This window comes from Gekko japonicus, unplaced genomic scaffold, assembly GCF_001447785.1.
Source record: "Gekko japonicus isolate JY-2015 unplaced genomic scaffold, Gekko_japonicus_V1.1 scaffold495, whole genome shotgun sequence".
Classification (NCBI taxonomy): domain Eukaryota; kingdom Metazoa; phylum Chordata; class Lepidosauria; order Squamata; family Gekkonidae; genus Gekko; species Gekko japonicus.
Window position 1 is genome coordinate 967,599 of NW_015160850.1, and position 22,535 is coordinate 990,133.

General features: G+C 52.1%; 1 protein-coding gene across 1 annotated transcript in view; it reads left to right on the forward strand.

The window, feature by feature from the left end:
- The window catches only part of FRMD6 (FERM domain containing 6), a 121,080-nt gene that overhangs the window by 54,879 nt on the left and 43,666 nt on the right, over positions 1-22,535 (forward strand). Inside the window, exon 2 of the mRNA XM_015420880.1 lies at positions 17,924-18,178. Within this exon, the coding sequence (XP_015276366.1) occupies positions 18,080-18,178 (99 nt within the window). The 5' untranslated portion in view covers positions 17,924-18,079. The remainder of the gene's footprint in view (positions 1-17,923; positions 18,179-22,535) is intronic.

Here is a 22,535-nt window from a genome sequence, read left to right on the forward strand (position 1 = left end):
TGGGGGGTGGTGTGTTTTCTGTGGAAATGAGGGTACAGCTACCACAAAGCCGTACGGCAGGTCCCCAGAGTTGCAAAGGAGTAAGTGGCCGATGAAGACGCTAAAAAGGTTCCAAGATAAGCATAAAAAGGTAAAGGTAAAGGTTCCCTTGCTCGAAAGCCAGTCGAGTCCGACTCTAGGGTTGCAGTGCTCATCTCCGTTTCAAAGCCGAAGAGCCAGCGCTGTCTGAAGACGTTTCCGTGGTCATATGGCCGGCATGACTAAACACCAAGGCGCACGGAACTCTGTTACCTTCCCACTGAAGTGGTGCCTCTTTATCTACTTGCAATTTCTTGCTTTCGAACTGCTAGGTTGGCAGGAGCTGGAACTAGAGACGGGAGCTCACTCCGTCATGCGGCACACTCGGGTCTCGAACTGCTGAACTACTGACCTTCCACAGCCTGCTTTTCAGCGTCTTAACTACTTGAGCCACCGAGTGTTTATTTAATTCATTTATGCCCTACTTTTCTCCTCAGCGGGGCGCCCAAGGTGGCTTAACACCCGTCTCTGCTCCTCCATTTCATCCTCACAACAACCCTGTGGGGTAGGGTAAGGCTGTGCGACGGACCCAAGGTCGCCCGGTGAGTTTCCGTGGCACGAGTTGGGATTCGAACCTGGGTCTCCTAGATACTAGCCCGAGAGTTGCACGTGTGGAGCTGGCATTCCCCGAAGGGCTGCTAACCTTGGACTTGGCCTCCAGTGAAGACAGCAGCAGGCGTCCGCTTCCTGTAATCCTCCTCCCACAGTCTGACCTGGCTCAGTCCAGACCAGGCAGCCCAGGCAGGAAGCGGCGACGGGAGTTCCGGTGTCTGCAGAATGCATGGCTGGTGACCCTTGCTGGGCTTGGCTCGGCTCGGCCCAGTCCTGCCCACCAGGAACTTTCCCGGCCACTTAAAGGGACAATTCACCCCCCCGGCACCGGTCCTGCATTGCTTTTGACGCTCAACTGGTATTCACCCAGAGCCTTCAGTCCTTTTCCCTGATCCAGTTCGGCTTCGGAGGCGCCTTTCCCCTGCGCAGGCCCGCCTCCTGTCTCTGACCCGCCTCTTCTGCGGCCACCTCTATTTTTAACTTGCCCGAGTTGGAGGCTGGCTTCAGCTGATCAGACATGACAGAAACGCAGCCCGGCGGGTGCTGCGACTGCAGGTATTTGGCAGGGCGCCCTGACAGCTCTTTTCCTTCACCCTCTGTTCTCCTCTACATTGTAAGCCTCGGAACCAAAGGCAGCCGCTTCGCTGGGCTTCCCCAATGTGGTCCACGCTGCAGTTAGGTCGGGGGTGTGGATCCGAACCCCCCCCCCGGCAGCCGTAGCCTTTGTAAGCCATAGAGCAGGGATGTCAAATATGCGGCCCAGGGGCCGGATCAGGCCCCTGGAGAGCTTCAATCTGGCCCGCATTGGAACTGGCTGTCTCCTGCTTCTTCCTCCAGTTCTGCCACTGCAGCTGCATCATCGTAGGTTTGCAGCTTACGGATAAACACCTGAACAGCATACTCGAGATTGCAGCAGCACAGGCATTTTGATCCAGTAATTCAGAGCAAGAGGCGTCAGTGATCAGACACCGCTAAATAAACAAAATATCGCAAGCGTGCTCATGTTTTTATTTTAAGTCCGAAAAACCCCACCTTTGTATTTGTGTCCTTTATGAAGTTTATATCTCCGCTACCTGGCGTTACGTTTCATGACACACACGGCCCGGCCCAACACGGTCTCAATTATGTCCGATCCGGCCCTCATAACAAATGAGTTCGACACCCCTGCCGTAGAGTCTCCGTGCCTGGTGTGCTCGGATGCATGACAGCGTTACCGATTGGAAACCAAAGCCTGTTTGAGGCAGACGGGGACAACGGGGAGTGCACGGCATCACAGCTACACTTGTCAAGGTGTCGTTTGTGAGACCCAATGCCCTCTATTCAAGAGAAATTCTGGAGACCGTCATGACCGTCTTGGTGCTTGGGGGGGGTGTCAACAGTGGGAGGGCTTCTAATGTCCTGGCCCCACTGGTGGACCTCCTGATGGCACTGGTATTTCTGGCCACTGTGGGATACAGAGTGTTGGACTGGATGGGCCTTTGGCCTGATCCAACATTGGCATCTCTTATGTTCTCTTATGTTCTTATGTTCTTATGACTTGCCCACGCAGGGAAGCCCTGTGTCTCACTATGGTGGTTATGCAGGTTGCGACAGGCAGCTTGGAAAGCCAAGAGGCCCGTCGTACTGGTGGTGGGCGATACGTGGTGTCAGAGTCACAGCCGACTTCTGTGAACCCTGTGAGGTTTTCAAGGCAGGAGACTCTCAGAGCTGGTCTGCCATTACCGGCCTCCGCATCATGACCGTGGACTTCCCTGGTGGTCTCCCATCCAAGTACTAAACAGGGCTGACCTGAGGAGGTAAGAACATCAGAAGAACCCTGCTGGATCTGACCAGGGGTCCATCTAGTCCAGCCTCCTGTCCCACACAGTGGCCAGCCAGTTCCTCTGGAGGGCCAACAACAGGGCAGAGAGGCCGAGGCCTTCCCCTGAGAAGAACATCAGAAGAGCCCTGCTGGGTCAGACCATTCAGGATCCATCTAGTCCAGCATCCTGTCTCACACAGTGGCCAGCCAGTTCCTCAGGAGGGCCAGCAACAGGGCAGAGAGGCCGAGGCCTTCCTAAGAACATCAACTAGCACTTTAGGATTTTATACGATTTTATATTTTAATTAAGTACTGTACTGTTGTGTATTGTTTTATTGGCAATTGGTGCCATTGTTGTAAGCTGCCCTGAGCCCCTGCAGGGAGGGCGGGGTAGAAATTGCATTAATAAATAAATAAACATCAGAAGAGCCTTGCTGGATCAGACCAATTGAAGGTCCATCGAGTCCCGCATCCTGTCTCACACAGGGGCCAACCGGTTCCTCTGGAGGGCCAACAGGGCAGGGAGGCCGAGACCTTCCCCTGAGGTTGCCTCCTGGCTCTGGGACTCAGAGAACCAGTGCCTCTGAATGTGGAGGTTCCCCTCAGTCACCAGGGCTAGTAGCCATTGATAGACTTGTCCTCTATGAATCTATCTAATTCCCTGTTAAAGCTGTTCATTCCTGTGGCCATCACCACATCCTCTGGCAGCGAATTGCACATTATAGTCACTCTACTCCGGCTAGCCTGGACCATCCAGCGCAAGGCAAGGAGAAACATGTGGACAATGGCAGCCGATTGACGCCTGCAAGGTCCCTTCTAGCTCTCACATTCTATGATTCTATGATTCTATTCTCTCTTGCGCCGGATTGCAAGACTAGATCTAATGGGTGGAAATCACAAGGGAGTCGATACCGTCTGAATATCAGGAGAAACTTCCTAACTGCAAGAGTGGCTGAGCAGTGGGACAGTCTGCCTCGGGAGGTGGTGGAGGCTCCTTCGCTGGACGTTTTCAAGCGGAGGCTGGACGACCCTCTTTCGGGTATGTTGTAGGGCTATCTTTCAGCTAGGCTCCTGCAGAGTGCAGGGGGTTGGACTAGATTACCTGCAAGGTCCCTTCCAACTCTTCTATGATTCTATTCTCTCTTGCGCTGGATTGCAAGACTAGATCTAATGGGTGGAAATCACAAGGGAGTCGATACCGGCTGAATATCAGGAGAAACTTCCTAACTGTCAGAGTGGTTGAGCAGTGAAACAGTCTGCCTCAGGAGGTGGTGGAGGCTCCTTCGCTGGACGTTTTCAAGCGGAGGCTAGACGGCCATCTCTCGGGTATGTTGCAGGGCCTGATGAATTTGGTAATTCCATCTCATCGAAGGGCCTTCTCCATGGCTCATTGTAATATTTTCCCTTCTGGGGTCGTAATAGGTCGCTACAAGAAGATACCTCTGGCTGAGCATATTTGTCCTTGTGGTATCGGAGAGGCCGATACTATCAACCATATTTTGCTTCTGTGCGGGTTCTGTTAAAATAGATGGGCTACATTTATTCAACCCATCCGGGAAAGGCTTTCAGGCCTTTCGGACTCTGAGGTCAGTATTACACTTATGACAGATGCTAATCCACAGGTGACATTAGCATCCGCCAGATTTTTGGCAGCAGCTTATAGAATTTGGAAAGATCTCTTAAATGCAGCAGTTAAAGTTGTTGTTGTTCATTCGCACAGTCGAGTCCGACTCTTGGCGACCTCATGGACCAGATCCCGCCAGGCCCTCCTGTCTTCTGCTGTCCTCTGAAGTTGGCTCAATTTCATGTTCATTGCATCGATGACACTGTCTAACCATCTCATCCTTTGCCGTCCCCTTCTTCTTTGACCTTCAGTCTTTCCCAGCATCAGGGTCTTCTCCAGTGAGGGCTCCCTTCTCATTGGGTGGCCAAAGTATTTGAGCTTCAGTTTCATTATCTGGCCTTCCGGGGAACAGTCACTTAAAGACTCCTCGGCTAATGCAGCGTATTATCTCGAAAAGGGTTTTGAATTATTTTGAGATGGATGTATGTCTGCTTGGAATATGCTACGGTTGGACTGTTTGTCCTGGTCACGAGCTGTAATAAAAGATTTCTGTTCTGTTTTGAAGTGACCGCCGCTGGAGACAGGGCGGCTGCTCAGGTGCACCAGTGCTCCAATCCGGTATGGCTTCTCTTATGGAAACAGATGGGTCTCTTAACTGGCTATCCCCCTGTATGAGGTGTAAAGCTGTAGTGCTGTACAGACTCAGTCCACAAAACTCCCTCTTTGAACACAGACACTTGAAGCGGCCTTATCCTGAACCAGGAGAGCGGCAGCTCTCCAGGGTCTCGGGCGGAGGACTTTCACGTCCCCTCCTACCTGGTTGTTTTTAAACTGGAGATGTCTGGGATTGGATCCTGGAACTTTCTGCACGCAAAGCAGGTGTTCGGCCACTGAGCCACGGCCCCTCCCCGTCTCTGTTGTAAACCCCACCAGTTGCACACACACAAACATCTGTGAACATGCCTTATACAGAATCAGACCCTTGGTCCATCCAGGTCAGCATTGTCTACTCAGACAGGCAGCCGCTCTCCAGGATCTCAGGTTGAGGTCTTTCCCATCACCTCCTCCCTGGTCCTTTTTAACTGGAGATGCCGGGGATTGAACCTGGGACCTCCTGCATGCCAGGCAGAGAGGCTCTTCCACTGAGCCACAGCCCCTCCACAACTCTCCAGGGTTCTCAGGCAGAGGACTTTTGGAGAGCCAGTTTGGTGTAGTGGTTAAGTGCGCGGACTCTAATCTGGGAGAACCGGGTTTGATTCCCCACTCCTCCAATGGCACCTGCTGATGTGACCTTGGGTCAGTCACAAGCTCTGGCACAGCTGTCCTTGAAAAAGAGCAGTTTGTGTCAGAGCTCTCTCAGCCCCACCGACCTCACAGGGTGTCTGTTGTGGGGAGGGGGAGGGAAAGGAGTTTGTAAGCCGCTCTGAGACTCCGAGTGAAGGGCGGGCTATAAATCCAATCTCTTCTTCTTCTTCTTCTCTTCCCTGGTCCTTTTTAACTGGAGATGCCGGGGATTGAACCCGGGACCTCCTGCATGCCGAGCAGATGCTCTTCCACTGAGCCACGGCCCCTCTCCACAACTCTCCAAAATCTCAGGCAGAGGTCTTTTCCATCACCTCCTCCCTGGTCCTTTTTGACTGGAGATGCCAGGGATTGAACCCGGGACCTCCTGCACGCCAAGCAGATGCTCTTCCACTGAGCCACGGCCCCTCTCCACAAGTCTCCAGGGTCTCAGGCGGAGGTCTTTCCCATCACCTCCTGCCTGGTCCTTTTTAACTGGAGATTCCGGGGATGGAACCTGGGACCCTTGGAATGCCAAGCAAAGGCTCTGCCACTGAGCTGCAGCCAGAGTTCTCTCTAAGCTGAGTCAGCGTGAGACAGGTCAGTTTTTTAGCCTCTGTCTCACAGATTTTTGTCTTTGCTCAGGAAGGATGTGGCTCCAGTGTAAACTGATTTATGCAGTAGCCAAATTGCTCGCTCACAAACTTTAATCCCAGTAGCTCACAAAGAAGAATTTTTTGCTCACAAGACTCCACAGCTTAGAGGAAAGATTGGTCCCCATTGTAAAAAGCTTGCTGCTAGGAGAATTGGTGGCTCCAGTGGTTAAGACGCTGAACTGCAGGCTGTGGAAGGCCGGTAGTTCAGCAGTTTGAGACCCGGGTGCCGCATGACGGAGTGAGCTCCCGTCTCCAGTTCCAGCTGCTGCCAACCGAGCAGTTCGAAAGCAAGAAATTGCAAGGAGATAAATAGGTACCACTTTGGTACCATGCGCCTCGGTGTTTAGTCATGCCGGCCACGTGACCAAAGAAACGTCTTCGGACATCGCTGGCTCTTCAGCTTGGAAACGGAGATGAGCACCGCAACCCTAGAGTCGGACTCGGCTGGCTTTTGAGCAAGGGAACCTTTACCTTTACCTTTAGGAGAATTGGGTCATCCGGAGAAACTGAGGGTGGTCTGCCTGTAGAATGACAAAGCACATGGTGTCTGACAGAGGAAGTTTCTTCTTCTGGGTGGCTTACGGGCCCGTCGACTAGCAGAAGGGAGGTGAATCACCTTCTGTTCTCCCGGTATTTCTCCTTCCAGCAGAATTGTTCAAAAGCTTCTCTGGCTCGGTCTGCGGCTATGTGCCGGGACGCCCATCGCGAAGGCATTCTTGTCAAACCGTGCCGTCGTGTGTTCTCTGTTCCGGTCTCCGAGGACAGCTGTAACACTTTTATCGGGAACATGCTGCCACAGGAAAGTTGCAAGGAGGGTAAGGGAGCCCTCTCTATTATGAACGATCGTGATCTTCTGGGCACGGAGCCGAAAGCCAACGCAGGAATTTCCACGTCTTTGCATTCCGCACGGAGAGAGGGAGCTCAGAACCGCTTTGCTGGTCGGTGCTTCAGTGGCAAACGCTGGCCTGGGAAAGTCCCCGAGGTTTGGGGGTGGAGCACGTGGAGAGGGGAACTGGGGGGGGAGTGGAATTTCAGCTAAAATCTATAGCATACCATAGAACCCACCCTCCAAAGCAGCCCTTTCTTCCAGGGGAACTGATCTCTGCACTCTGGACAAATGCTCCCTCTAAGCTCTGGAGTCTTGTGAGCACAAATTCTACTTTGGGAGCTACTTGGCATTAAAGTTGTGAGCGAGCGGTTTGGCTCCTACATCAATTAGTTTGCTCTGGAGCCGTCCTCCCTGCGCCGAGACAGAAATGTGTGAGCCGGAGGCTAAAGGACTGTGAGCTAGCTCACACTTAACTCAGCTTAGAGGGAACACTGGTCTGGACTGGGGAAGTAATACTGGGAGAACTCCAGGACCAGTGTTCCCTCTAAGCTGAGTTAGTGTGAGCTAGCTCACAGTTTTTTAGCCTCTGGCTCACACGTTTTTGTCTTAGCTCAGGAAGGATGGGGCTCCAGAGCAAGCTAATTCATGCAGTAGCCAAATTGTTCGCTCACACCTTTAATACCAGCAGCTCACAAAGTAGAATTTTTGCTCACAGGACTCCACAGCTTAGAGGGAACATTGTCCAGGACCCACCTGGAGGCTGGTAACCCTGCCTGCGTCTGTCCTGTAATTCGGCACATGGATGTGGTTGAGTGTGCAATCACCTTCCATTTTAATTTTTTGAAAAGCAATCTTCTAGTCCTCATGACTGCAAGCGTTTCTTGTTTGCTTGTTTCGCCTTTCCTGAGCCTCTGTGTGTGTGTGTTAAGCGCCATCAGGTCACTTCCAAATGATGGTGACCCTACGAATTCATGTTCTCCGAAACCGCCTGTCGCCGACATGCATGCTCAGGTCTTGCAAACTGAAGGGCGTGGCTTCCATGATGGAGTCCGTCCGTCTCCGGTTGGGCCTTCCTCTCTTCCTGCTGCCTTCCGCAGCGTCTGATTGGCTGTGCAGATTAAAAGGCATCCTATTGAAAAGGTTTTCTGCCTGAAATGTTAAAGAGTAGTTACAGTTCTACATAACCTCGTAAGAACATCAGAAGAGCCCTGCTGGGTCAGACCAGGGGTCCATCTAGTCCAGCATCCTGCCTCACAGAGTAGCCAACCAGTTCCTCTGGAGGGCCAATAACAGGGCAGAGAGGCCGAGGCCTTCATTAGACCATCAGAAGAGCCCTGCTGGATCAAACCAGGGGTTCTTCTAGTCCAGCATCCTGGCTCACAGAGTGGCCAACCAGTTCCTCTGGAGGGCCAATAACAGGGCAGAGAGGCCGAGGCCTTCATTAGACCATCAGAAGAGTTCTGCTGGATCAGACCAGTGAGGGTCCATCTTGCCCAGCATCCTGTCTCACACGGTGGCCAACCAGTTCCTCTGGAGGGCCAACAGCAGGACAGAGAGGCCGAGGCCTTCATTAGACCATCAGAAGAGCCCTGCTGGATCAGACCAGGGGTCCATCTAGTCCAGCATCCTGGCTCACAGAGTGGCCAACCAGCTCCTCTGGAGGGCCAACAACAGGGCGTAGATGCCGAGGCCTTTCCTTGAGGTTGCGTCCTGGCTCTGGGATTCAAAAGCTTAGTGCCTCTGAATGTGGAGGTTCCCGTCAGTCACCAGGGCTGGTAGCTATTGACAGACTTGTCCTCCATGAAATCCATCCAATCCCCTTTTACAGCCGTTTCTTCCTGTGGCCCTCGCTATATCCTCTTGCAGCGAATTCCACATTTCAATCACTCTCTGTGTACGGAAGGATTTCCTCTTCTCCGTCCCGCACCATCCCTCTTTGGTACACAAGGCACTGCGAATAGCACACAGGGGAAATCGAGAGCGGCCTTAACTTGGAAGCGAAGCCGTCAGCCTCTTCTTTTCTCCTGCTTTGATTTCCAGAGGTTGGGGGTGGGGAGGCCGAGAGACCTCCAAGGGAGATCTCCGACTGCAGAGTTCTTCTGCAAAGCCTTGGCTTTGTTCGTCGGTGGAGAAATTCCTGGCTGCTTCTTCCTCGATATGGGGCGGAGGCTGAATATCATTCCCAATATATTCTTTATTTAAAATATAGGTCTGTAGTTCAGCAGTTCGAGACCCGAATGTGCCGCGTGACGGAGTGAGCTCCTGTCTCTGGCCCCAGTTCGAAAGCAAGAAATTGCAAGTAGATAAATAGGTACCACTTCGGTGGGAAGGCAACAGCGTTCCGTGCACCTTGGCATCTAGTCACGCCGGCCACATGACCATAGAAGTGTCTTCGGACAGTGCTGGCTCTTCAGCTTGGAAACTGAGATGAGCACCACATCCCTTGAGTCGGATTCGACTGGCTTTCGAGCAAGAGAAACGTTTACCTTTATATACACACACACACACACACACACACACACACACACACACACACAAACACAGTTTTTCTTCCTGTTACGTTAGCAGTTCTGTGAACGCCTTGGCCAGCGTTTTCAGCCGCAAGTTTATCTAGTATTTTTGTGTTCTGGGAAAAGTAGCAAAAGTCCGCCTCTTCTTTCCCCCCCCCCTCTGTTGTGAAACAGGCGAGCAAATGAATCAACATCGCATGGGCCGCCAGCCAAGAAAAGCCGAAGCTTTCAATAAATCTGTTAGTCTTGAAAGTGCCATGATGGTGCTGGGGGGGGGGTGGTGGTTAAGAATTCATCTGCAGCCGGCCCAGGGTATCTCCGGCCCTGTGTGGGATCGGCGGTGAAGTATCCTTGCGTCTGTGTCCTTATCTTGTGGGGATTAACCTCACAGGCAGACACACAAGAGAGGTTAAGGGTTGCAGCCCTGGGCACGCTGGTCAGGACTTTCTTCTGAGTAGATTTGCGTAGGATTGCTCTGCAAGTGACTGACGAAAGGAAGGCCACTCAAATGTTTGGGGAGTCCATTTTATCAGCACCCCGATCCATTACATTTAAAACGGGGCATCTCAAAAGTCAAGGCTGCACGTCGTAAAGCACAGAGAGATGGTGAGCGGCTCAGGAAGGTGCCAGCGTGGTATATTTATTTATTTATTTATTTTTGATTTGTAACCCGCCTTTCCTGCGCAGGCAGGCTCAAGGCGGCGTGCAACAGGTTAAGATGCAATAAAACACAGATGCACAAGCGCAGTACCATAAAATTCACAAAGCAAACAATATACATACAAAGTACAGTTTAGTGCAGATGTGATCGCTGCATGGTGGACCAGTGCGGCTAAGCCAGTATCCATAGTTGTTCTTAGTGCCACCAACATGAGGGCCATAACAGTTCAGTTTTTAGTAGCTCGTTCCTCAGTGGTGGTTCCTAATCGAAGGCCTGGTGGAAGAGCTCCGTTGTCTTCCGGGAGCTCGTTCCACCAGTGTGGAGCCACCACTGAAAAGGCCCTGGCCCTGGTTGCAGCCAATCTGGCATCTTTTGGACCAGGGAGAGTCTGGCGATTTTGCGACCCTGACCTCAGTGCTCTCTGGGGGTTGTATGGGGAAAGGCAATCACTCAGGTAGGCAGGCCCCCGACCATAAAGGACAAAACCAGTGCCCTGAAGTGAATCCGGTATGCTGTTGGTAGCTAGTGATTAAGAGTGTTGGGATTAGGATCTGTGAGAGCCAGGTTTGAATCCCCGCTCATGCCATGGCAGCTCGCTGGGTGACCTTGGGGCAGTCACACACTCTCTCGGCTGCTGCATAAATTCATTTGCTCTGGAGCCCTCCTTCCTGAGCCAAGACAAAAATGTGTGAGCCGGAGGCTAAAAGTCTGCGAGCTAGCTCACACTAACTCAGCTTCGAGGGAACGGTGGCGAAGAGCCTTTTGGCTTGAACACCCAGACACTTTCTTTTCCTGCGGGAGCCTCGGGGTGCGATCTCATCCTCCAAATCAGCCGGGAGATCGGCCTGGTGTAAGCTTAAGAAGAAGAAGAGAAGAGATTGGATTTATGCCCCGCCCTTCACTACCCAAAGGAGTCTCAGCGCGGCTCACAAACTCCTTTCCCTTCCCCTCCCCACCACAGACACCCTGTGAGGTTGGTGGGGCTGAGAGAGCTCTTGACAGAAACTACTCTTTTTCAAGAACAGCTCTTATCAGAACTACGGCTTGCCCGAGGTCATCCAGCCAGGTGCAAGTGGAGGAGTGGGGAATCAAACCCGGTTCTCCCAGATTAGAGTCTTAACTACGACACCAATAGAGTCCGTGCACTTAACCACAGGAAGGAAGGAAGGAAGGAAGGAAGGAAGGAAAAGACTCTTGACTTCCCTGGTGGTCTCCCATCCAAGTACTAACCAAAGAAAGGTGGTTTCCCATCTAGAAGAAGAAGAGATTGGATTTATACCCCGCCCTTCACTACCCAAAGGTGTCTCAGAGCGGCTTACAGTCTCCTTTCCCTTCCCCTCCCCTCCCCACAACAGGCACCCTGTGAGGTAGGTGGGGCTGCGAGAGCTCTGACACAAACTGCTCTTTTTCAAGGACACCTCTTATCAGAACTACAGCTTGCCCAAGGTCATCCAGCTAGGTGCAAGTGGAGGAGGAGGAGGTGGAAGGAGGAGGAGGAGATTGGATTTATACCCCGCCCTTCACTACCCGAAGGTGTCTCAGAGAGGCTGACAAACTCCTTTCCCTTCCCCTCCCCACAACAGGCATCCTGTGAGGTAGGTGGGGCTGAGAGAGCTCTGACAGAAACGGCTCTTTTTCAGGGACAGCTCTTATCAGAATTACGGCTTGCCCAAGGTCATCCAGCCAGGTGCAAGTGGAGGAGTGGGGAATAAAACCCGGTTCTCCCAGATTAGAGTCCGCACCAAACTGGCTCTCTTAAGAAATGTGCGAGAGAGAGAGAGAGGCCGGCGTCAGCATATGTCAGGGCCGGCGTCAGCATATGTCGAGGTGGGGCTGGCTGCCAGGGCCCAGGGCTTCCGGCGGGACCCCCCAACACTGCCCCCCCATTCAGTTGCCAGCGCTTCATCACCCATGCTCCCAGATTCATGCGCGGCCAGTGTCCCCGGGAAAAAGAGGTGGAGGCAGCCGCGGGCATGGGCGATGGGAGGGTTTGTGAACAGGCGAAAGGGAGGATGCACCAGCAGGTGGGAGGCAGGCAGGTGAGTGGGAGAGGAGATGGGTGTGAGCAGGGAGTGGGTTGGCTCTGGGGTATATAAAGTGGAATGGGCATTTTCACAGGTGTCTGGGAGCAAAAGTGGGAACTGTGCATTCCGCAGAGAATCCAGCTGGGACTCCTCGGCAGACCTGCAAAGTGGCGGGGGGAATCCTAGAATCACAGAGTTGGAAAGGGCGTCCTACAGAGGCCATCTAGTCCAACCCGCCGCTCAGTGCAGGACCAGCCTAGAGCAGGGGTGTCTAACTCACTTGTTACATACATATACATAGACCTTTATTGACATAACACGGGAACAATAAGGAAGGCAATGGAACAAATAAATTAATAGAACGAATTAATGGATCATAACAAGTTACATCAAGTTACACCAGCTTATGAGGTGTTATGAGGGCCGGATCTGACCTAAATGAGACCTTGTTGGGCCACGCGTGTCATAAAACGGAATGCCAGGTAGCGGAGATATAAACTGTATAAAGGACACAAACACAAAGGTTGTGTTTGTTTTTTTTAACTTAAAATAAAAACATCCTTCAAACATTCGTACTCTTGCAGTATTCTGTTTATTTCACAGTGTCTGATCACTGACACCTCTTGCTCTGAATTATTGCATCAAAATGTCTGTGCTGTTGCAATCTCGAGTGTGCTGTTCAGGTGTGTATCTGTAAAGCTGCAAACCTACGATGACGCAGCAGCAGCAGAACTGGAAGAAGAAGCAGAAGACAGCCAGTTCCACTGCGGGCCTGATAGAAGCCCTCCGGGCAGTGTTCCCTCTAAGCTGAGTTAGTGTGAGCTACCTCACAGTTTTTTAGCCTCCGGCTCACACATTTTTGTCTTAGCTCAGGAAGGATGGGGCTCCAGAGCAAACTTGTTTATGCAGCAGCCAAATCGCTCGCTCACAACTTTAATGCCAGGAGCTCACAAAGTAGAATTTTTGCTCACCAGACTCCACAGCTTAGAGGGAGCATTGGTTAGGAGCAGTGTTCCCTCTAAACTGAGTCAGTGTGAGCCAGCTCACAGTTTTTTAGCCTCCGGCTCACACATTTTTGTCTCAGCTCAGGAAGGAGGGCTCCAGAGCAAACTGATTTCTGCAGCAGCCCAATCGCTCGCTCACAACTGTAATGCCAGTAGCACACAAAGTAGAATTTTTGCTCACAAGACTCCCCAGCTTAGAGGGAGCATTGCCTCCGGGGGCCTCATCTGGGCCCCCGGGCCACATGTTTGACACCCCTGGCCTAGAGCATTCCTGACAGATGTTCATCCAGCCGCTGTTTGAAGACTGCCAGGGAGGGGTAGCTCACCACCTCCCTCGGCAGCCCATTCCACTGCTGAACAGCTCTTAATGTAACCAATTTTTTCCTAATATCTAGCCCGTACCTTTCCGCCAGTCCTGTTCTCTTCTGCCTGCAGGACCGGCTCCCTGCCCTCCTCCACAGTTTAGCTCTTGATACCGCCCCCCCCATTCACACACATACAGATACTCTTTTCCACGATGCAGCTTATATGCTCTGTAACCCTGGCCAACAGCCGAAGTGGAAGTTGCTGGGCGAAACTGGCATGGTGAGGGAAGGGTTAAGCCCTCCCCACTGCAAATTACCCTTCCCTAACACCAACATCGGGGCTGCGGTGGCTCAAGTGGTTAAGACGCCGAGTTGCAGACCGGAAGGTCGGTAGTTCAGCAGTTCGAGACCCGAGTGCCACGTGACGGAGTGAGCGCCCTTCTCTGGCCCCAGCTCCTGCCAACCTAGCAGTTCAAAAGCAAGAAACTGCAAGTAGATAAATAGGTACCGCTTCAGTGGGAAGATAACAGCGTTTCATGCGCCTCAGCGTCTAGTCATGCCGGCCACATGACCACAGAAACCTCTTTGGTCAGTGCTGGCTCTTCGGCTCGGGAACAGAGATGAGCACTGCAACCGTAGAGTCGGATTCGACGGCTTTCAAGCAAAGGAAATCTTTACCTCCAACATACGTTGGGTGATTCCGTATTGGCTTTTCTCTCCGTTGTTTTACGAAACCCTCGTTGGAAGAGAAATTCCCCTCTGCATTGCATGCTGCTGTCACTTTCCTTGATCATCGGGTTTTATGGTACCTTCTGCGTAGGTTTATGGCCATTCAGGGGTGACTTTGCATTCAGTACAGCGGTTCCCCGAGGCATTTGAATGTGGTTTTGAGCTGCACTTTTCCCTCCCAGTTGAGAAAATGTGGAGTGAATGCTAGATGCCGAATCGCCCACTCTTTCACAGCTGTTTGGGGAACCATGTCTTGCACTGAAGAGACAGTTCTGCCTTCGGGCTACGATCGACTTTTTAGGCCCGCTCCAAACATGCCACAGAATGAAGCAGTGCAGTCCTGACCTGGTAGCATGGACTAAACCATTTCACTCAAAGAGTAATCAACACATGGAATTCGCTGTCACTGAAAGTGAAGGCAGCTACGAGCATAGATAGCTTTCACAAGGGGACTGGATGAACATCTGGAGCAGAGGTCCATCAGTGGCGATTAGCCACAAGGTATCGATGGAACACTCTGTTGGAGGCAGTGATGCTCTGTATTCTCGGTGCTTGTGGGGCCACAGTGGGAGGGTTTCTGGAGTCCTCCTGGCTTGCTGGTGGACCTTCTGATGGCCCCTTGGGTTTTGACCACTGTGTGACATAGAATGTTGGACCGGATGGGCCATTGGCCTGATCCAACACGGCTTCACTTATGTTCTTATGTTGGGGGCAGTGACGCTCTGTCTTCTTAGTGCTTGGGGGGCAACAGTGGGAGGTCTTCTGGAGTTCTGGCCCTTCTGGTGGACCTCCTGAGGACCCCTGGGTTTTGGCCAGTGTGTGACACAGAGTGTTGGACTGGATGGGCCATTGGCCTGATCCAACATGACTTCTCTTATGATCTTATATCAGGGGCAAGGGATGCTCTGTCTTCTTGGTGCTTAGAAGGGCAACAGTGGGAGGTCTTTCGAGTTCTGGTCCTGCTGGTGGCCCTCCTGAGGGCATCTGGGTTTTGGCTATTGTGTGACATAGAGTGTTGGACCAGATGGGCCATTGGCCTGATCCAACATGACTTCTCTTATGATCTTATATCAGGGGCAAGGGATGCTCTGTTTTCTTGGTGCTTGGGGGGCAACAGTGGGAGGTCTTTCGAGTTCTGGTCCTGCTGGTGGACCTCCTGAGGGCATCTGGGTTTTGGCTATTGTGTGACATAGAGTGTTGGACCAGATGGGCCATTGGCCTGATCCAACATGGATTCTCTTATCTTATCTTTGAGATGGCAAATTACGCTTTTTAAAAAAATCCTGCAAATAGAAATCTAGCATGGGCGGAGGGGCTAGAAATATCCTCTCTGTAACATGAGAACCACTGCAGGATACCAGTTTGAGTACTGAGAGAGCCGGGTTCAAATTCCAACTGTGTCCTGAAACTCACTGGGTATTTTTATTCATTTAGAGAATGTATCTGTCAAGGAAGAGAACCAGGTTCGATTCTAGGAGGAACCAGGTTCAAATCCCCACACATGCCATGGAAGCTTGCTGGGTGACCTTGGGCCAGTCACACTCTCTCAGCCTAACCTACCTCACAGGATTGTTGTGAGGATAAAATGGAAGAGAGGGGAATTATGTAAGCCGCCTTGAGTCCCAGTTGGGGTAAAAATGAAGTCAAAATATGTATATAAATTGTTCAGGGCAGTAACCTCGGCCTAGTCCCTCTCTTAGCCTAGCCAGTGGCACCGGTCAGTTGTGAGGTAAAACAAGTAAGGGGAGTGTTGTTTGTATATCTCCGCACTGTCGACAGAAGGGTAGGATAAAAAGCATACTAGCTTTCTGCTTGTGGGGAGTCTTTATGGAGGTGAGCCCTGAAAAACGGCACCACCCACCCACAGGCTGAGGCGGTCAGATCCATTCTGCCGCCATCCCACTGCGCGTAGGCCTCGCCCCGCCCGTTGGCTTGTCCTGTCAGTTTATGGGCTCTTTGTTGTGTCTGAGGTTTCTCTACACAAAGAGCCCTCAGTTTAGGGACGGCTTCCGCAAAGCCCCCGGAATTTACGCCGGATGGGACCGTTCTGTCTTGTTTTGGAAGAAAAGGGGCATCAGCGTCCAGGCCACAGTGGAGACAGTTGCAGTGTTTACTTTGAAGGGACAAGGAATCTTCAGAGCTTAGCTTGCCCATGAAGAATAGACTTTGTGTCGCTCTGGTGCAGATTTCTCTGAGCAGGTGCCCTTCCTGGGCCGGCGGGGCATGGGGCGGTTGTGGAGGCGGGCGGTTTATGGAGATAAGAACATAATAAGAGCCCTGCTGGATCACACCAGTGGTCCATTTAGTACAGCTTCCTGTCTCACACAGTGGCCAACCAGTTCTTCTGGAGGGCCAACAACAGGGCAGAGAGGACGAGGCCTTCATAAGAACATCAGAAGAGCCCTGCTGGATCAGACCAGTCGTCCACCCAGTCCAGCATCCTGTCTCACACAGTGGCCAACCTGTTCCTCTGGAGGGCCAACCACAGGGCAGAGAGGCCGAGGCCTTCATAAGGACCTCAGAAGAGCCCTGCTGGATCAGGCCAGTGGTCCATCTAGTCCAGCATCCTGTCTCACACAGTGGCCAGCCAGTTCCTCTGGAGGGCCAACCACAGGGTAGAGAGGCCAAGATCTTCATAAGAACATCAGAAGAGCCCTGCTGGATCGGACCAGGGGTCAGTGTTCCCTCTAAGCTGAGTCAGTGTGAGCTAGTTCACAGTTTTTTAGCCTCCAACTCACACATTTTTTGTCTCAGTTCAGGAAGGATAGCTCCAGAGCAAGCTAATTTATGCAGTAGCCAAATCGCTCGCTCACAACTTTAATGCCAGTAGCTCACAAAGTAGAATTGTTGCTCACAGGGCTCCAAAGCTTAGAGGGAACATTGCCAGGGGTCCATCCAGTCCACCATCCTGGCTCACACAGAGAGAACTTATGACTGACCCGAGGTCACCCCAGCAGCTGCATGTGGAGGAGTGGGGAATCAAACCCAGTTCTCCCAGATTAGAGTCAGTGCTCTTAACCACTACACCAAAAAGATCTCTGTCCTTGACCCTGGAGAGAGCAGCTGCCAGTCTGAGTAGACAATACTGACCTAAATGGACCAATGGTCTAATTTGGTATAAGGCAGCTTCATGTGAGGCAACATCAGGGGAAGGCCTTGGCCTCTCTGCCCTGTTGTTGGCCCTCCAGAGGAACAGGTTGGCCACTGTGTGAGACAGGATGCTGGACTAGATGGACCCTCACTGGTCTGACCCAGCAGGGCTCTTATGAAGGCCTCGGCCTCTCTGCCCTGCTGTTGGCCCTGCAGAGGAACTGGCTGGCCATTGTGTGATGCGGGATGCTGGACTAGATGGACCACTGCTCTGATCCAGCAGGGCTCTTCTGATGTTCTTCTGAAGGCCTCGGCCTCTTTGCCCTGTTGTTGGCCCTCCAGAGGGACTGGTTGGCCACTGTGAGAGAGGATGCTGGACTAGATGGACCACTGGTCTGATCCAGCAGGGCTCTTCTGATGTTCTTCTGAAGGCCTTGGCCTCTTTGCCCTGTTGTTGGCCCTCTAAAGGAACTGGTTGGCCACTGTGTGATGCAGGATGTTGGACTAGATGGACCCCTGGTCTGATCCAGCAGGGCTCTTCTGATGTTCTTCTGAAGGCCTCGGCCTCTCTGCCCTTTTGTTGGCCCTCCAGAGGGACTGGTTGGCCACTGTGAGGCAGGAGGCTGGACTGGGTGGACTAGTGATCTTATCCAGAAAGGCTCTTCTTATGTTCTTACGTTCATTTTGTTGACTGCACTGACTCGTTCTGTGTAATCTGCCCTGAATCCCCGTGAGAAAGGTATCCTACGAGTAACGTCAATGTTTTAAAAAGTAGAAAAAAATCCAAAACGTAGCCGTGTTCTCGGTCCGCATTGTCTGACATCCTTCTCTTTCCCCAGTGATGGCGCCCGTCGGGGGAGCCCCCGAGACGCCCCGCCTCCTGTGACGTGGGTGATGAAGGGAAGCTGTTGCCCGCCGAGAGCCCTGGCCCTGAGGATCCCACGCGGTCTTGGAGCGGCTCACTGAACGACGCACGGGGGAAGGCCCGGAACACGATGAACAAACTGAACTTCCACAATAACAGAGTCATGCAAGACCGCCGCAGCGTCTGTATTTTCCTCCCCAACGACGACTCCCTCAATATCATCATCAACGTGAGTCGGCTGGAGCAAACCGTGTCCCCCCCACACCCACACACCCCTTTCCTTCAGCCCCCTCCCCCACCTCGTATTCCTTTTGGGAGCTGGATGAGCAGGCCCGGCGAGGGTCCAGTTACATCAAGAAGGCATTTCCCTTGTAGGTCCAACTGACAAAGGCACGGTTCCCCAACGGGGTGCCCTTAGACGTCTTGGTGTAGTGGTTAAGTGCACGGACTCTAATCTGGGATAACCGGATTTGATTCTCCGCTCCTCCACTTGCACCTGGCTGGATGACCTCGGGCAAGCCGTAGTTCTGATAAGAGCTGTCCTTGGAAACGAGCAGTTCGTGTCAGAGCTCTCTCAGCCTCGCCTACCTCACAGGGTGTCTGTGGTAGGGAGGGGAAAGGATAGGAGATTGTCAGCCACTCTGAGACTCCTTTGGGTAGTGAAGGGCCGGGTATAAATCCAACCTCCTCCTCCTCCTCGTCTTCTTCTTCTTCCCTCACTAAGGTGCTAAACACCTCACATAACAGGCCTCGTTGAGGTGAATAAAGGCTGTAGAGCCAGTTTGGCGTCGTGGTTAAGTGCGCGGACTCTAATCTGGGAGAACCGGGTTTGATTCTCCGCTCCTCCACTTGCACCTGGCTGGAAGACCTTGGGCAAGCCGTAGTTCTGATAAGAGCTGTCCTTGAAAAAGAAAAAGAAGAAGAAGAAGAGATTGGATTTATACCCCGCCCTTCACTTGAAGTTTCAGAGCGGCTTACAAACTCCTTTCCGTTCCCCTCCCCACAACAGACATCCTGTGAGGTGGGTGGGGCTGAGAGAGCTCTGACACCAACTGCACTTTTTTCAAAGACAGCTGTGCCAGAGCTTGTGACTGACCCAAGGTCACATCAGCAGGTGCAAGTGGAGGAGTGGGGAATCAAACCCGGTTCTCCCAGATTAGAGTCCCCACACTTAACCACTACACCAAACTGGCAGTTTGGTGTAGAGCAGTTTCTGTCAGAGCTCTCTCAGCCTCGCCTACCTCACAGGGTGTCTGTGGTGGGCAGGGGAAAGGATAGGAGATTGTAAGCCGCTCTGAGACACCTTTGGGTAGTGAAGGGTGTGGTATAAACCCAATCTCCTCTTCTTCTTCTTCTTTCCTGGTACGCACCAAGAGTTGGAGACCGAAAGGTGGGGCCTTTTCCCAGCCAGGATTCTGATTGTCCACTGGAGAGCTGATTTTTTTTGGTGCAGGTTTTAAAAAAGTTGCTTTGGAAGCAGCCGCCCCCACAGCGCATGGATCTTTACTGCATGACTGAAAGATAAGCTGTGTGTACGCAACAAAGATGGTGAGGGGTCTAGTAGCTAAAGTCCTGTGAGGAAAGGTCGAAGGAGTTAGGTGCAATGTTCCCTCTAAGCTGAGTTAGTGTGAGCTAGCTCACAGTTTTTTAACCTCCGGCTCACACTTTTTTGCCTTCGCTCAGGAAGGATGGCCCCGGAGCAAACTAATTTATGCCGTAGCCCAGTCGCTCGCTCACAACTTTAATGCCAGGAGCTCACAAAGTAGAATTTTTGCTCACAAGACTCCACAGCTTCGAGGGAACATTGGTTGGGTGTGTTTAGCCTGGAGAGGAGACGACTGAGTGGGGATAGGATCACCATCTTCAAGTACTTGAAGGGTTGTCCTATAGAGGATGGAGCGGAGTTGTTTTCTGTTGCCCCAGTAGGTCGGACCAGAACCAACGGGTTGAAATTAAATCAAAAGAGTTTTTGACTAAACCTTAGGAAGAACTTCCTGACAGAGCGGGTCCACAGTGAAACAGGCTTCCTCGGGAGGAGGTGGGCTCTCCTTCTTTGGTTTTTTTTAAAACAGAGGCTATAGACGGCCATCTGACAGCAATGCTGATTCTGTGAACTTGGGCAGATCACGAGAGGGAGGGCAGGGTTAGGGTCGCCTCAGTGCTTAGTTCTCGTGGCCCTTTCTTACACGCCCAGGGAAAGTTATTCATTGATTTTTAATTTTATTCTATTTATACCCCGCCCTCCCCACAAGTGGGCTCAGGGCGGCTTACAGAATTGGTTAAAGGTAAAGGTTCCCTCGCTCGAAAGCCAGTCGAGTCCGACTCTAGGGTTGCGGTGCTCATCTCCGTTTCAAAGCCGAAGAGCCAGCGCTGTCCGAAGACGTTTCCGTGGTCATGTGGCCGGCATGACTAAACACCAAGGCGCACGGAACGCTGTTACCTTCCCACCGAAGTGGTACCTATTTATCTACTGGCAATGTCTTGCTTTCGAACTGCTCGGTTGGCAGGAGCTGGAACTAGAGACGGGAGCTCACTCTGTCATGCAGCAGACTCGGGTCTTGAACTGTTGAACTACCGACCTTCCACAGCCTGCAGTTCAGCCTCTTAACCACTTGAGCCACCGCAGCTATATTCTACCAAAAAAATCTCCAATTGCCACTCAGAAGCCTTGCTGGGTACAATCCCCACCCGGCCCCACACACTTTCTAAAAACACTTGCAAGCATCAGGAAAGGTGTCAGCGAATACCATGGTGCCCGCGGGCGTCACGTTGGGGACCCCTGTTCTGCTATCTGTGAAAGATCAGGCCTGACAAAATGCTTTTCTGGCTGATTCGGTGTCTTCCTGGGAGAATGTGCACCCAGGCTGTTGAGAACTGGAACGTCAAAAGCAGCGACAAGACGGGCCCAGCGGCAAACTAGAGGCCGACGTATCGTTTCAAAATTAGGCCGAACGCGGCCGTAGGTCAGCTCTCTAGGCCTGTTCTGGTGGTGGCACCAAGCCATAAACCATAGAAAAATGCATCCCTCCTGCCCATTGGGAAACTCTTTTCTCTCAGGGGTTGGGCCGAGATTTGCTTTTGGAAACGGCCATCGTTAAATAGAATAGATGGGCCGTTGAAGGGCCACTGTCAAGCACTTTCCCACCTTCCTTTTGGCAGGTCAGTAACTTCTTAAGCATCTCCCAGTGGAAATATTTTTGAACATTTTCTTCCCATTGTCGCTTTGGCGGCACCATTTATCTTCTCCTCCTCTTAGAGGCAGGGGTTGTTGTTTTTTAACACTCGCTTATGCTACGTTTCCTTTCTCTTAACTCTGGCTTGGTCTCTTCGCGACAAGACGCTTTTGCGTCACCAGGAGCAGCCCCTGGATATTAGACCACCGCAATGGATTTGAATATCTTCTTTGTGTGTCAGCATAATCTGTCCTGGAGTCAGCAGACGATGGGGGGCTCACAGCAATGAGAAAGTGCCGCGGTTTCCCCCCTCCTTCCTTGAATGTCTTGGGCCTTAACTAGCCATGACCGTCATTCCTGGGTTCGTAGCACCATTTTGAAAACTCCATTCCCAGCTTTGGAGACCTTTAAACTGCTGTGAGGGCCTGATTCTGGTTGGGACCACAGTGATCTGGGGGATGGGGGGGGATCCAGTCGCCTGCGTGCTGTTTTGCTTCCCTGAAATGGCTCTGCCCATGTGCACCTCTCGGCAACATTTTGGGCCCCAGAATCGGGCCCTGCAACATTGTTTAAAGGGAACTTGCTCCACCAGGCTGAGTTTAAAGAGAACTGCAACACAGTTTAAAGGGACCTCTCCTCAGCAACATTTTGGGCCCCAGAATTGGGCCCTGCAACACCGTTCAAAAGGAACTCACTCTGCCAGTCTGAGTTTAAAGGGAACTGCAACACAGTTTAAAGGGAACTCGCTCTGCCAGTCTGAGTTTAAAGAGAACTGCAACACAGTTTAAAGGGAACTAACTCTACCAGTCTGAGTTTAAAGGGAACTGCAACACAGTTTAAAGGGAACTCGCTCTGCCAGTCTGAGTTTAAAGAGAACTGCAACACAGTTTAAAGGGAACTCACTCTACCACTCTGAGTTTAAAGAGAACTGCAACACAGTTTAAAGGGACCTAGCTCTACCAGTCTGAGTTTAAAGAGAACCGCAACACAGTTTAAAGGGACCTCTCCTCAGCAATATTTTGGGCCCCAGAATTGGGCCCTGCAACACCGTTCGAAAGGAACTCGCTCTGCCAGTCTGAGTTTAAAGGGAACTGCAACACAGTTTAAAGGGAACTCAAGAGCCAGTTTGGTGTAGTGGTTAGGAGCGCAGACTAATCTGGGAGAACCGGGTTTGAACCCCCCCCCCCACTCCTCCACATGCAGATACCAATCATTTTAAAACTTTTTTAAAAAAGGCTTTAATCAGGCTTCCGGTCTGGCTCCCGCGAAAGGCAGACGCATCCTCGGGTCGCTCCCGAGGGCGCCTTGCCCGCCCGCGGTGGAGGAGGGAATCCGCGCAAGCGGAGACCCGAACGAGCCCCTCAGATGAGAGGAGCTCGGATCCGGGGCGCTTTAGGGCGTTCCAGGGGGGAG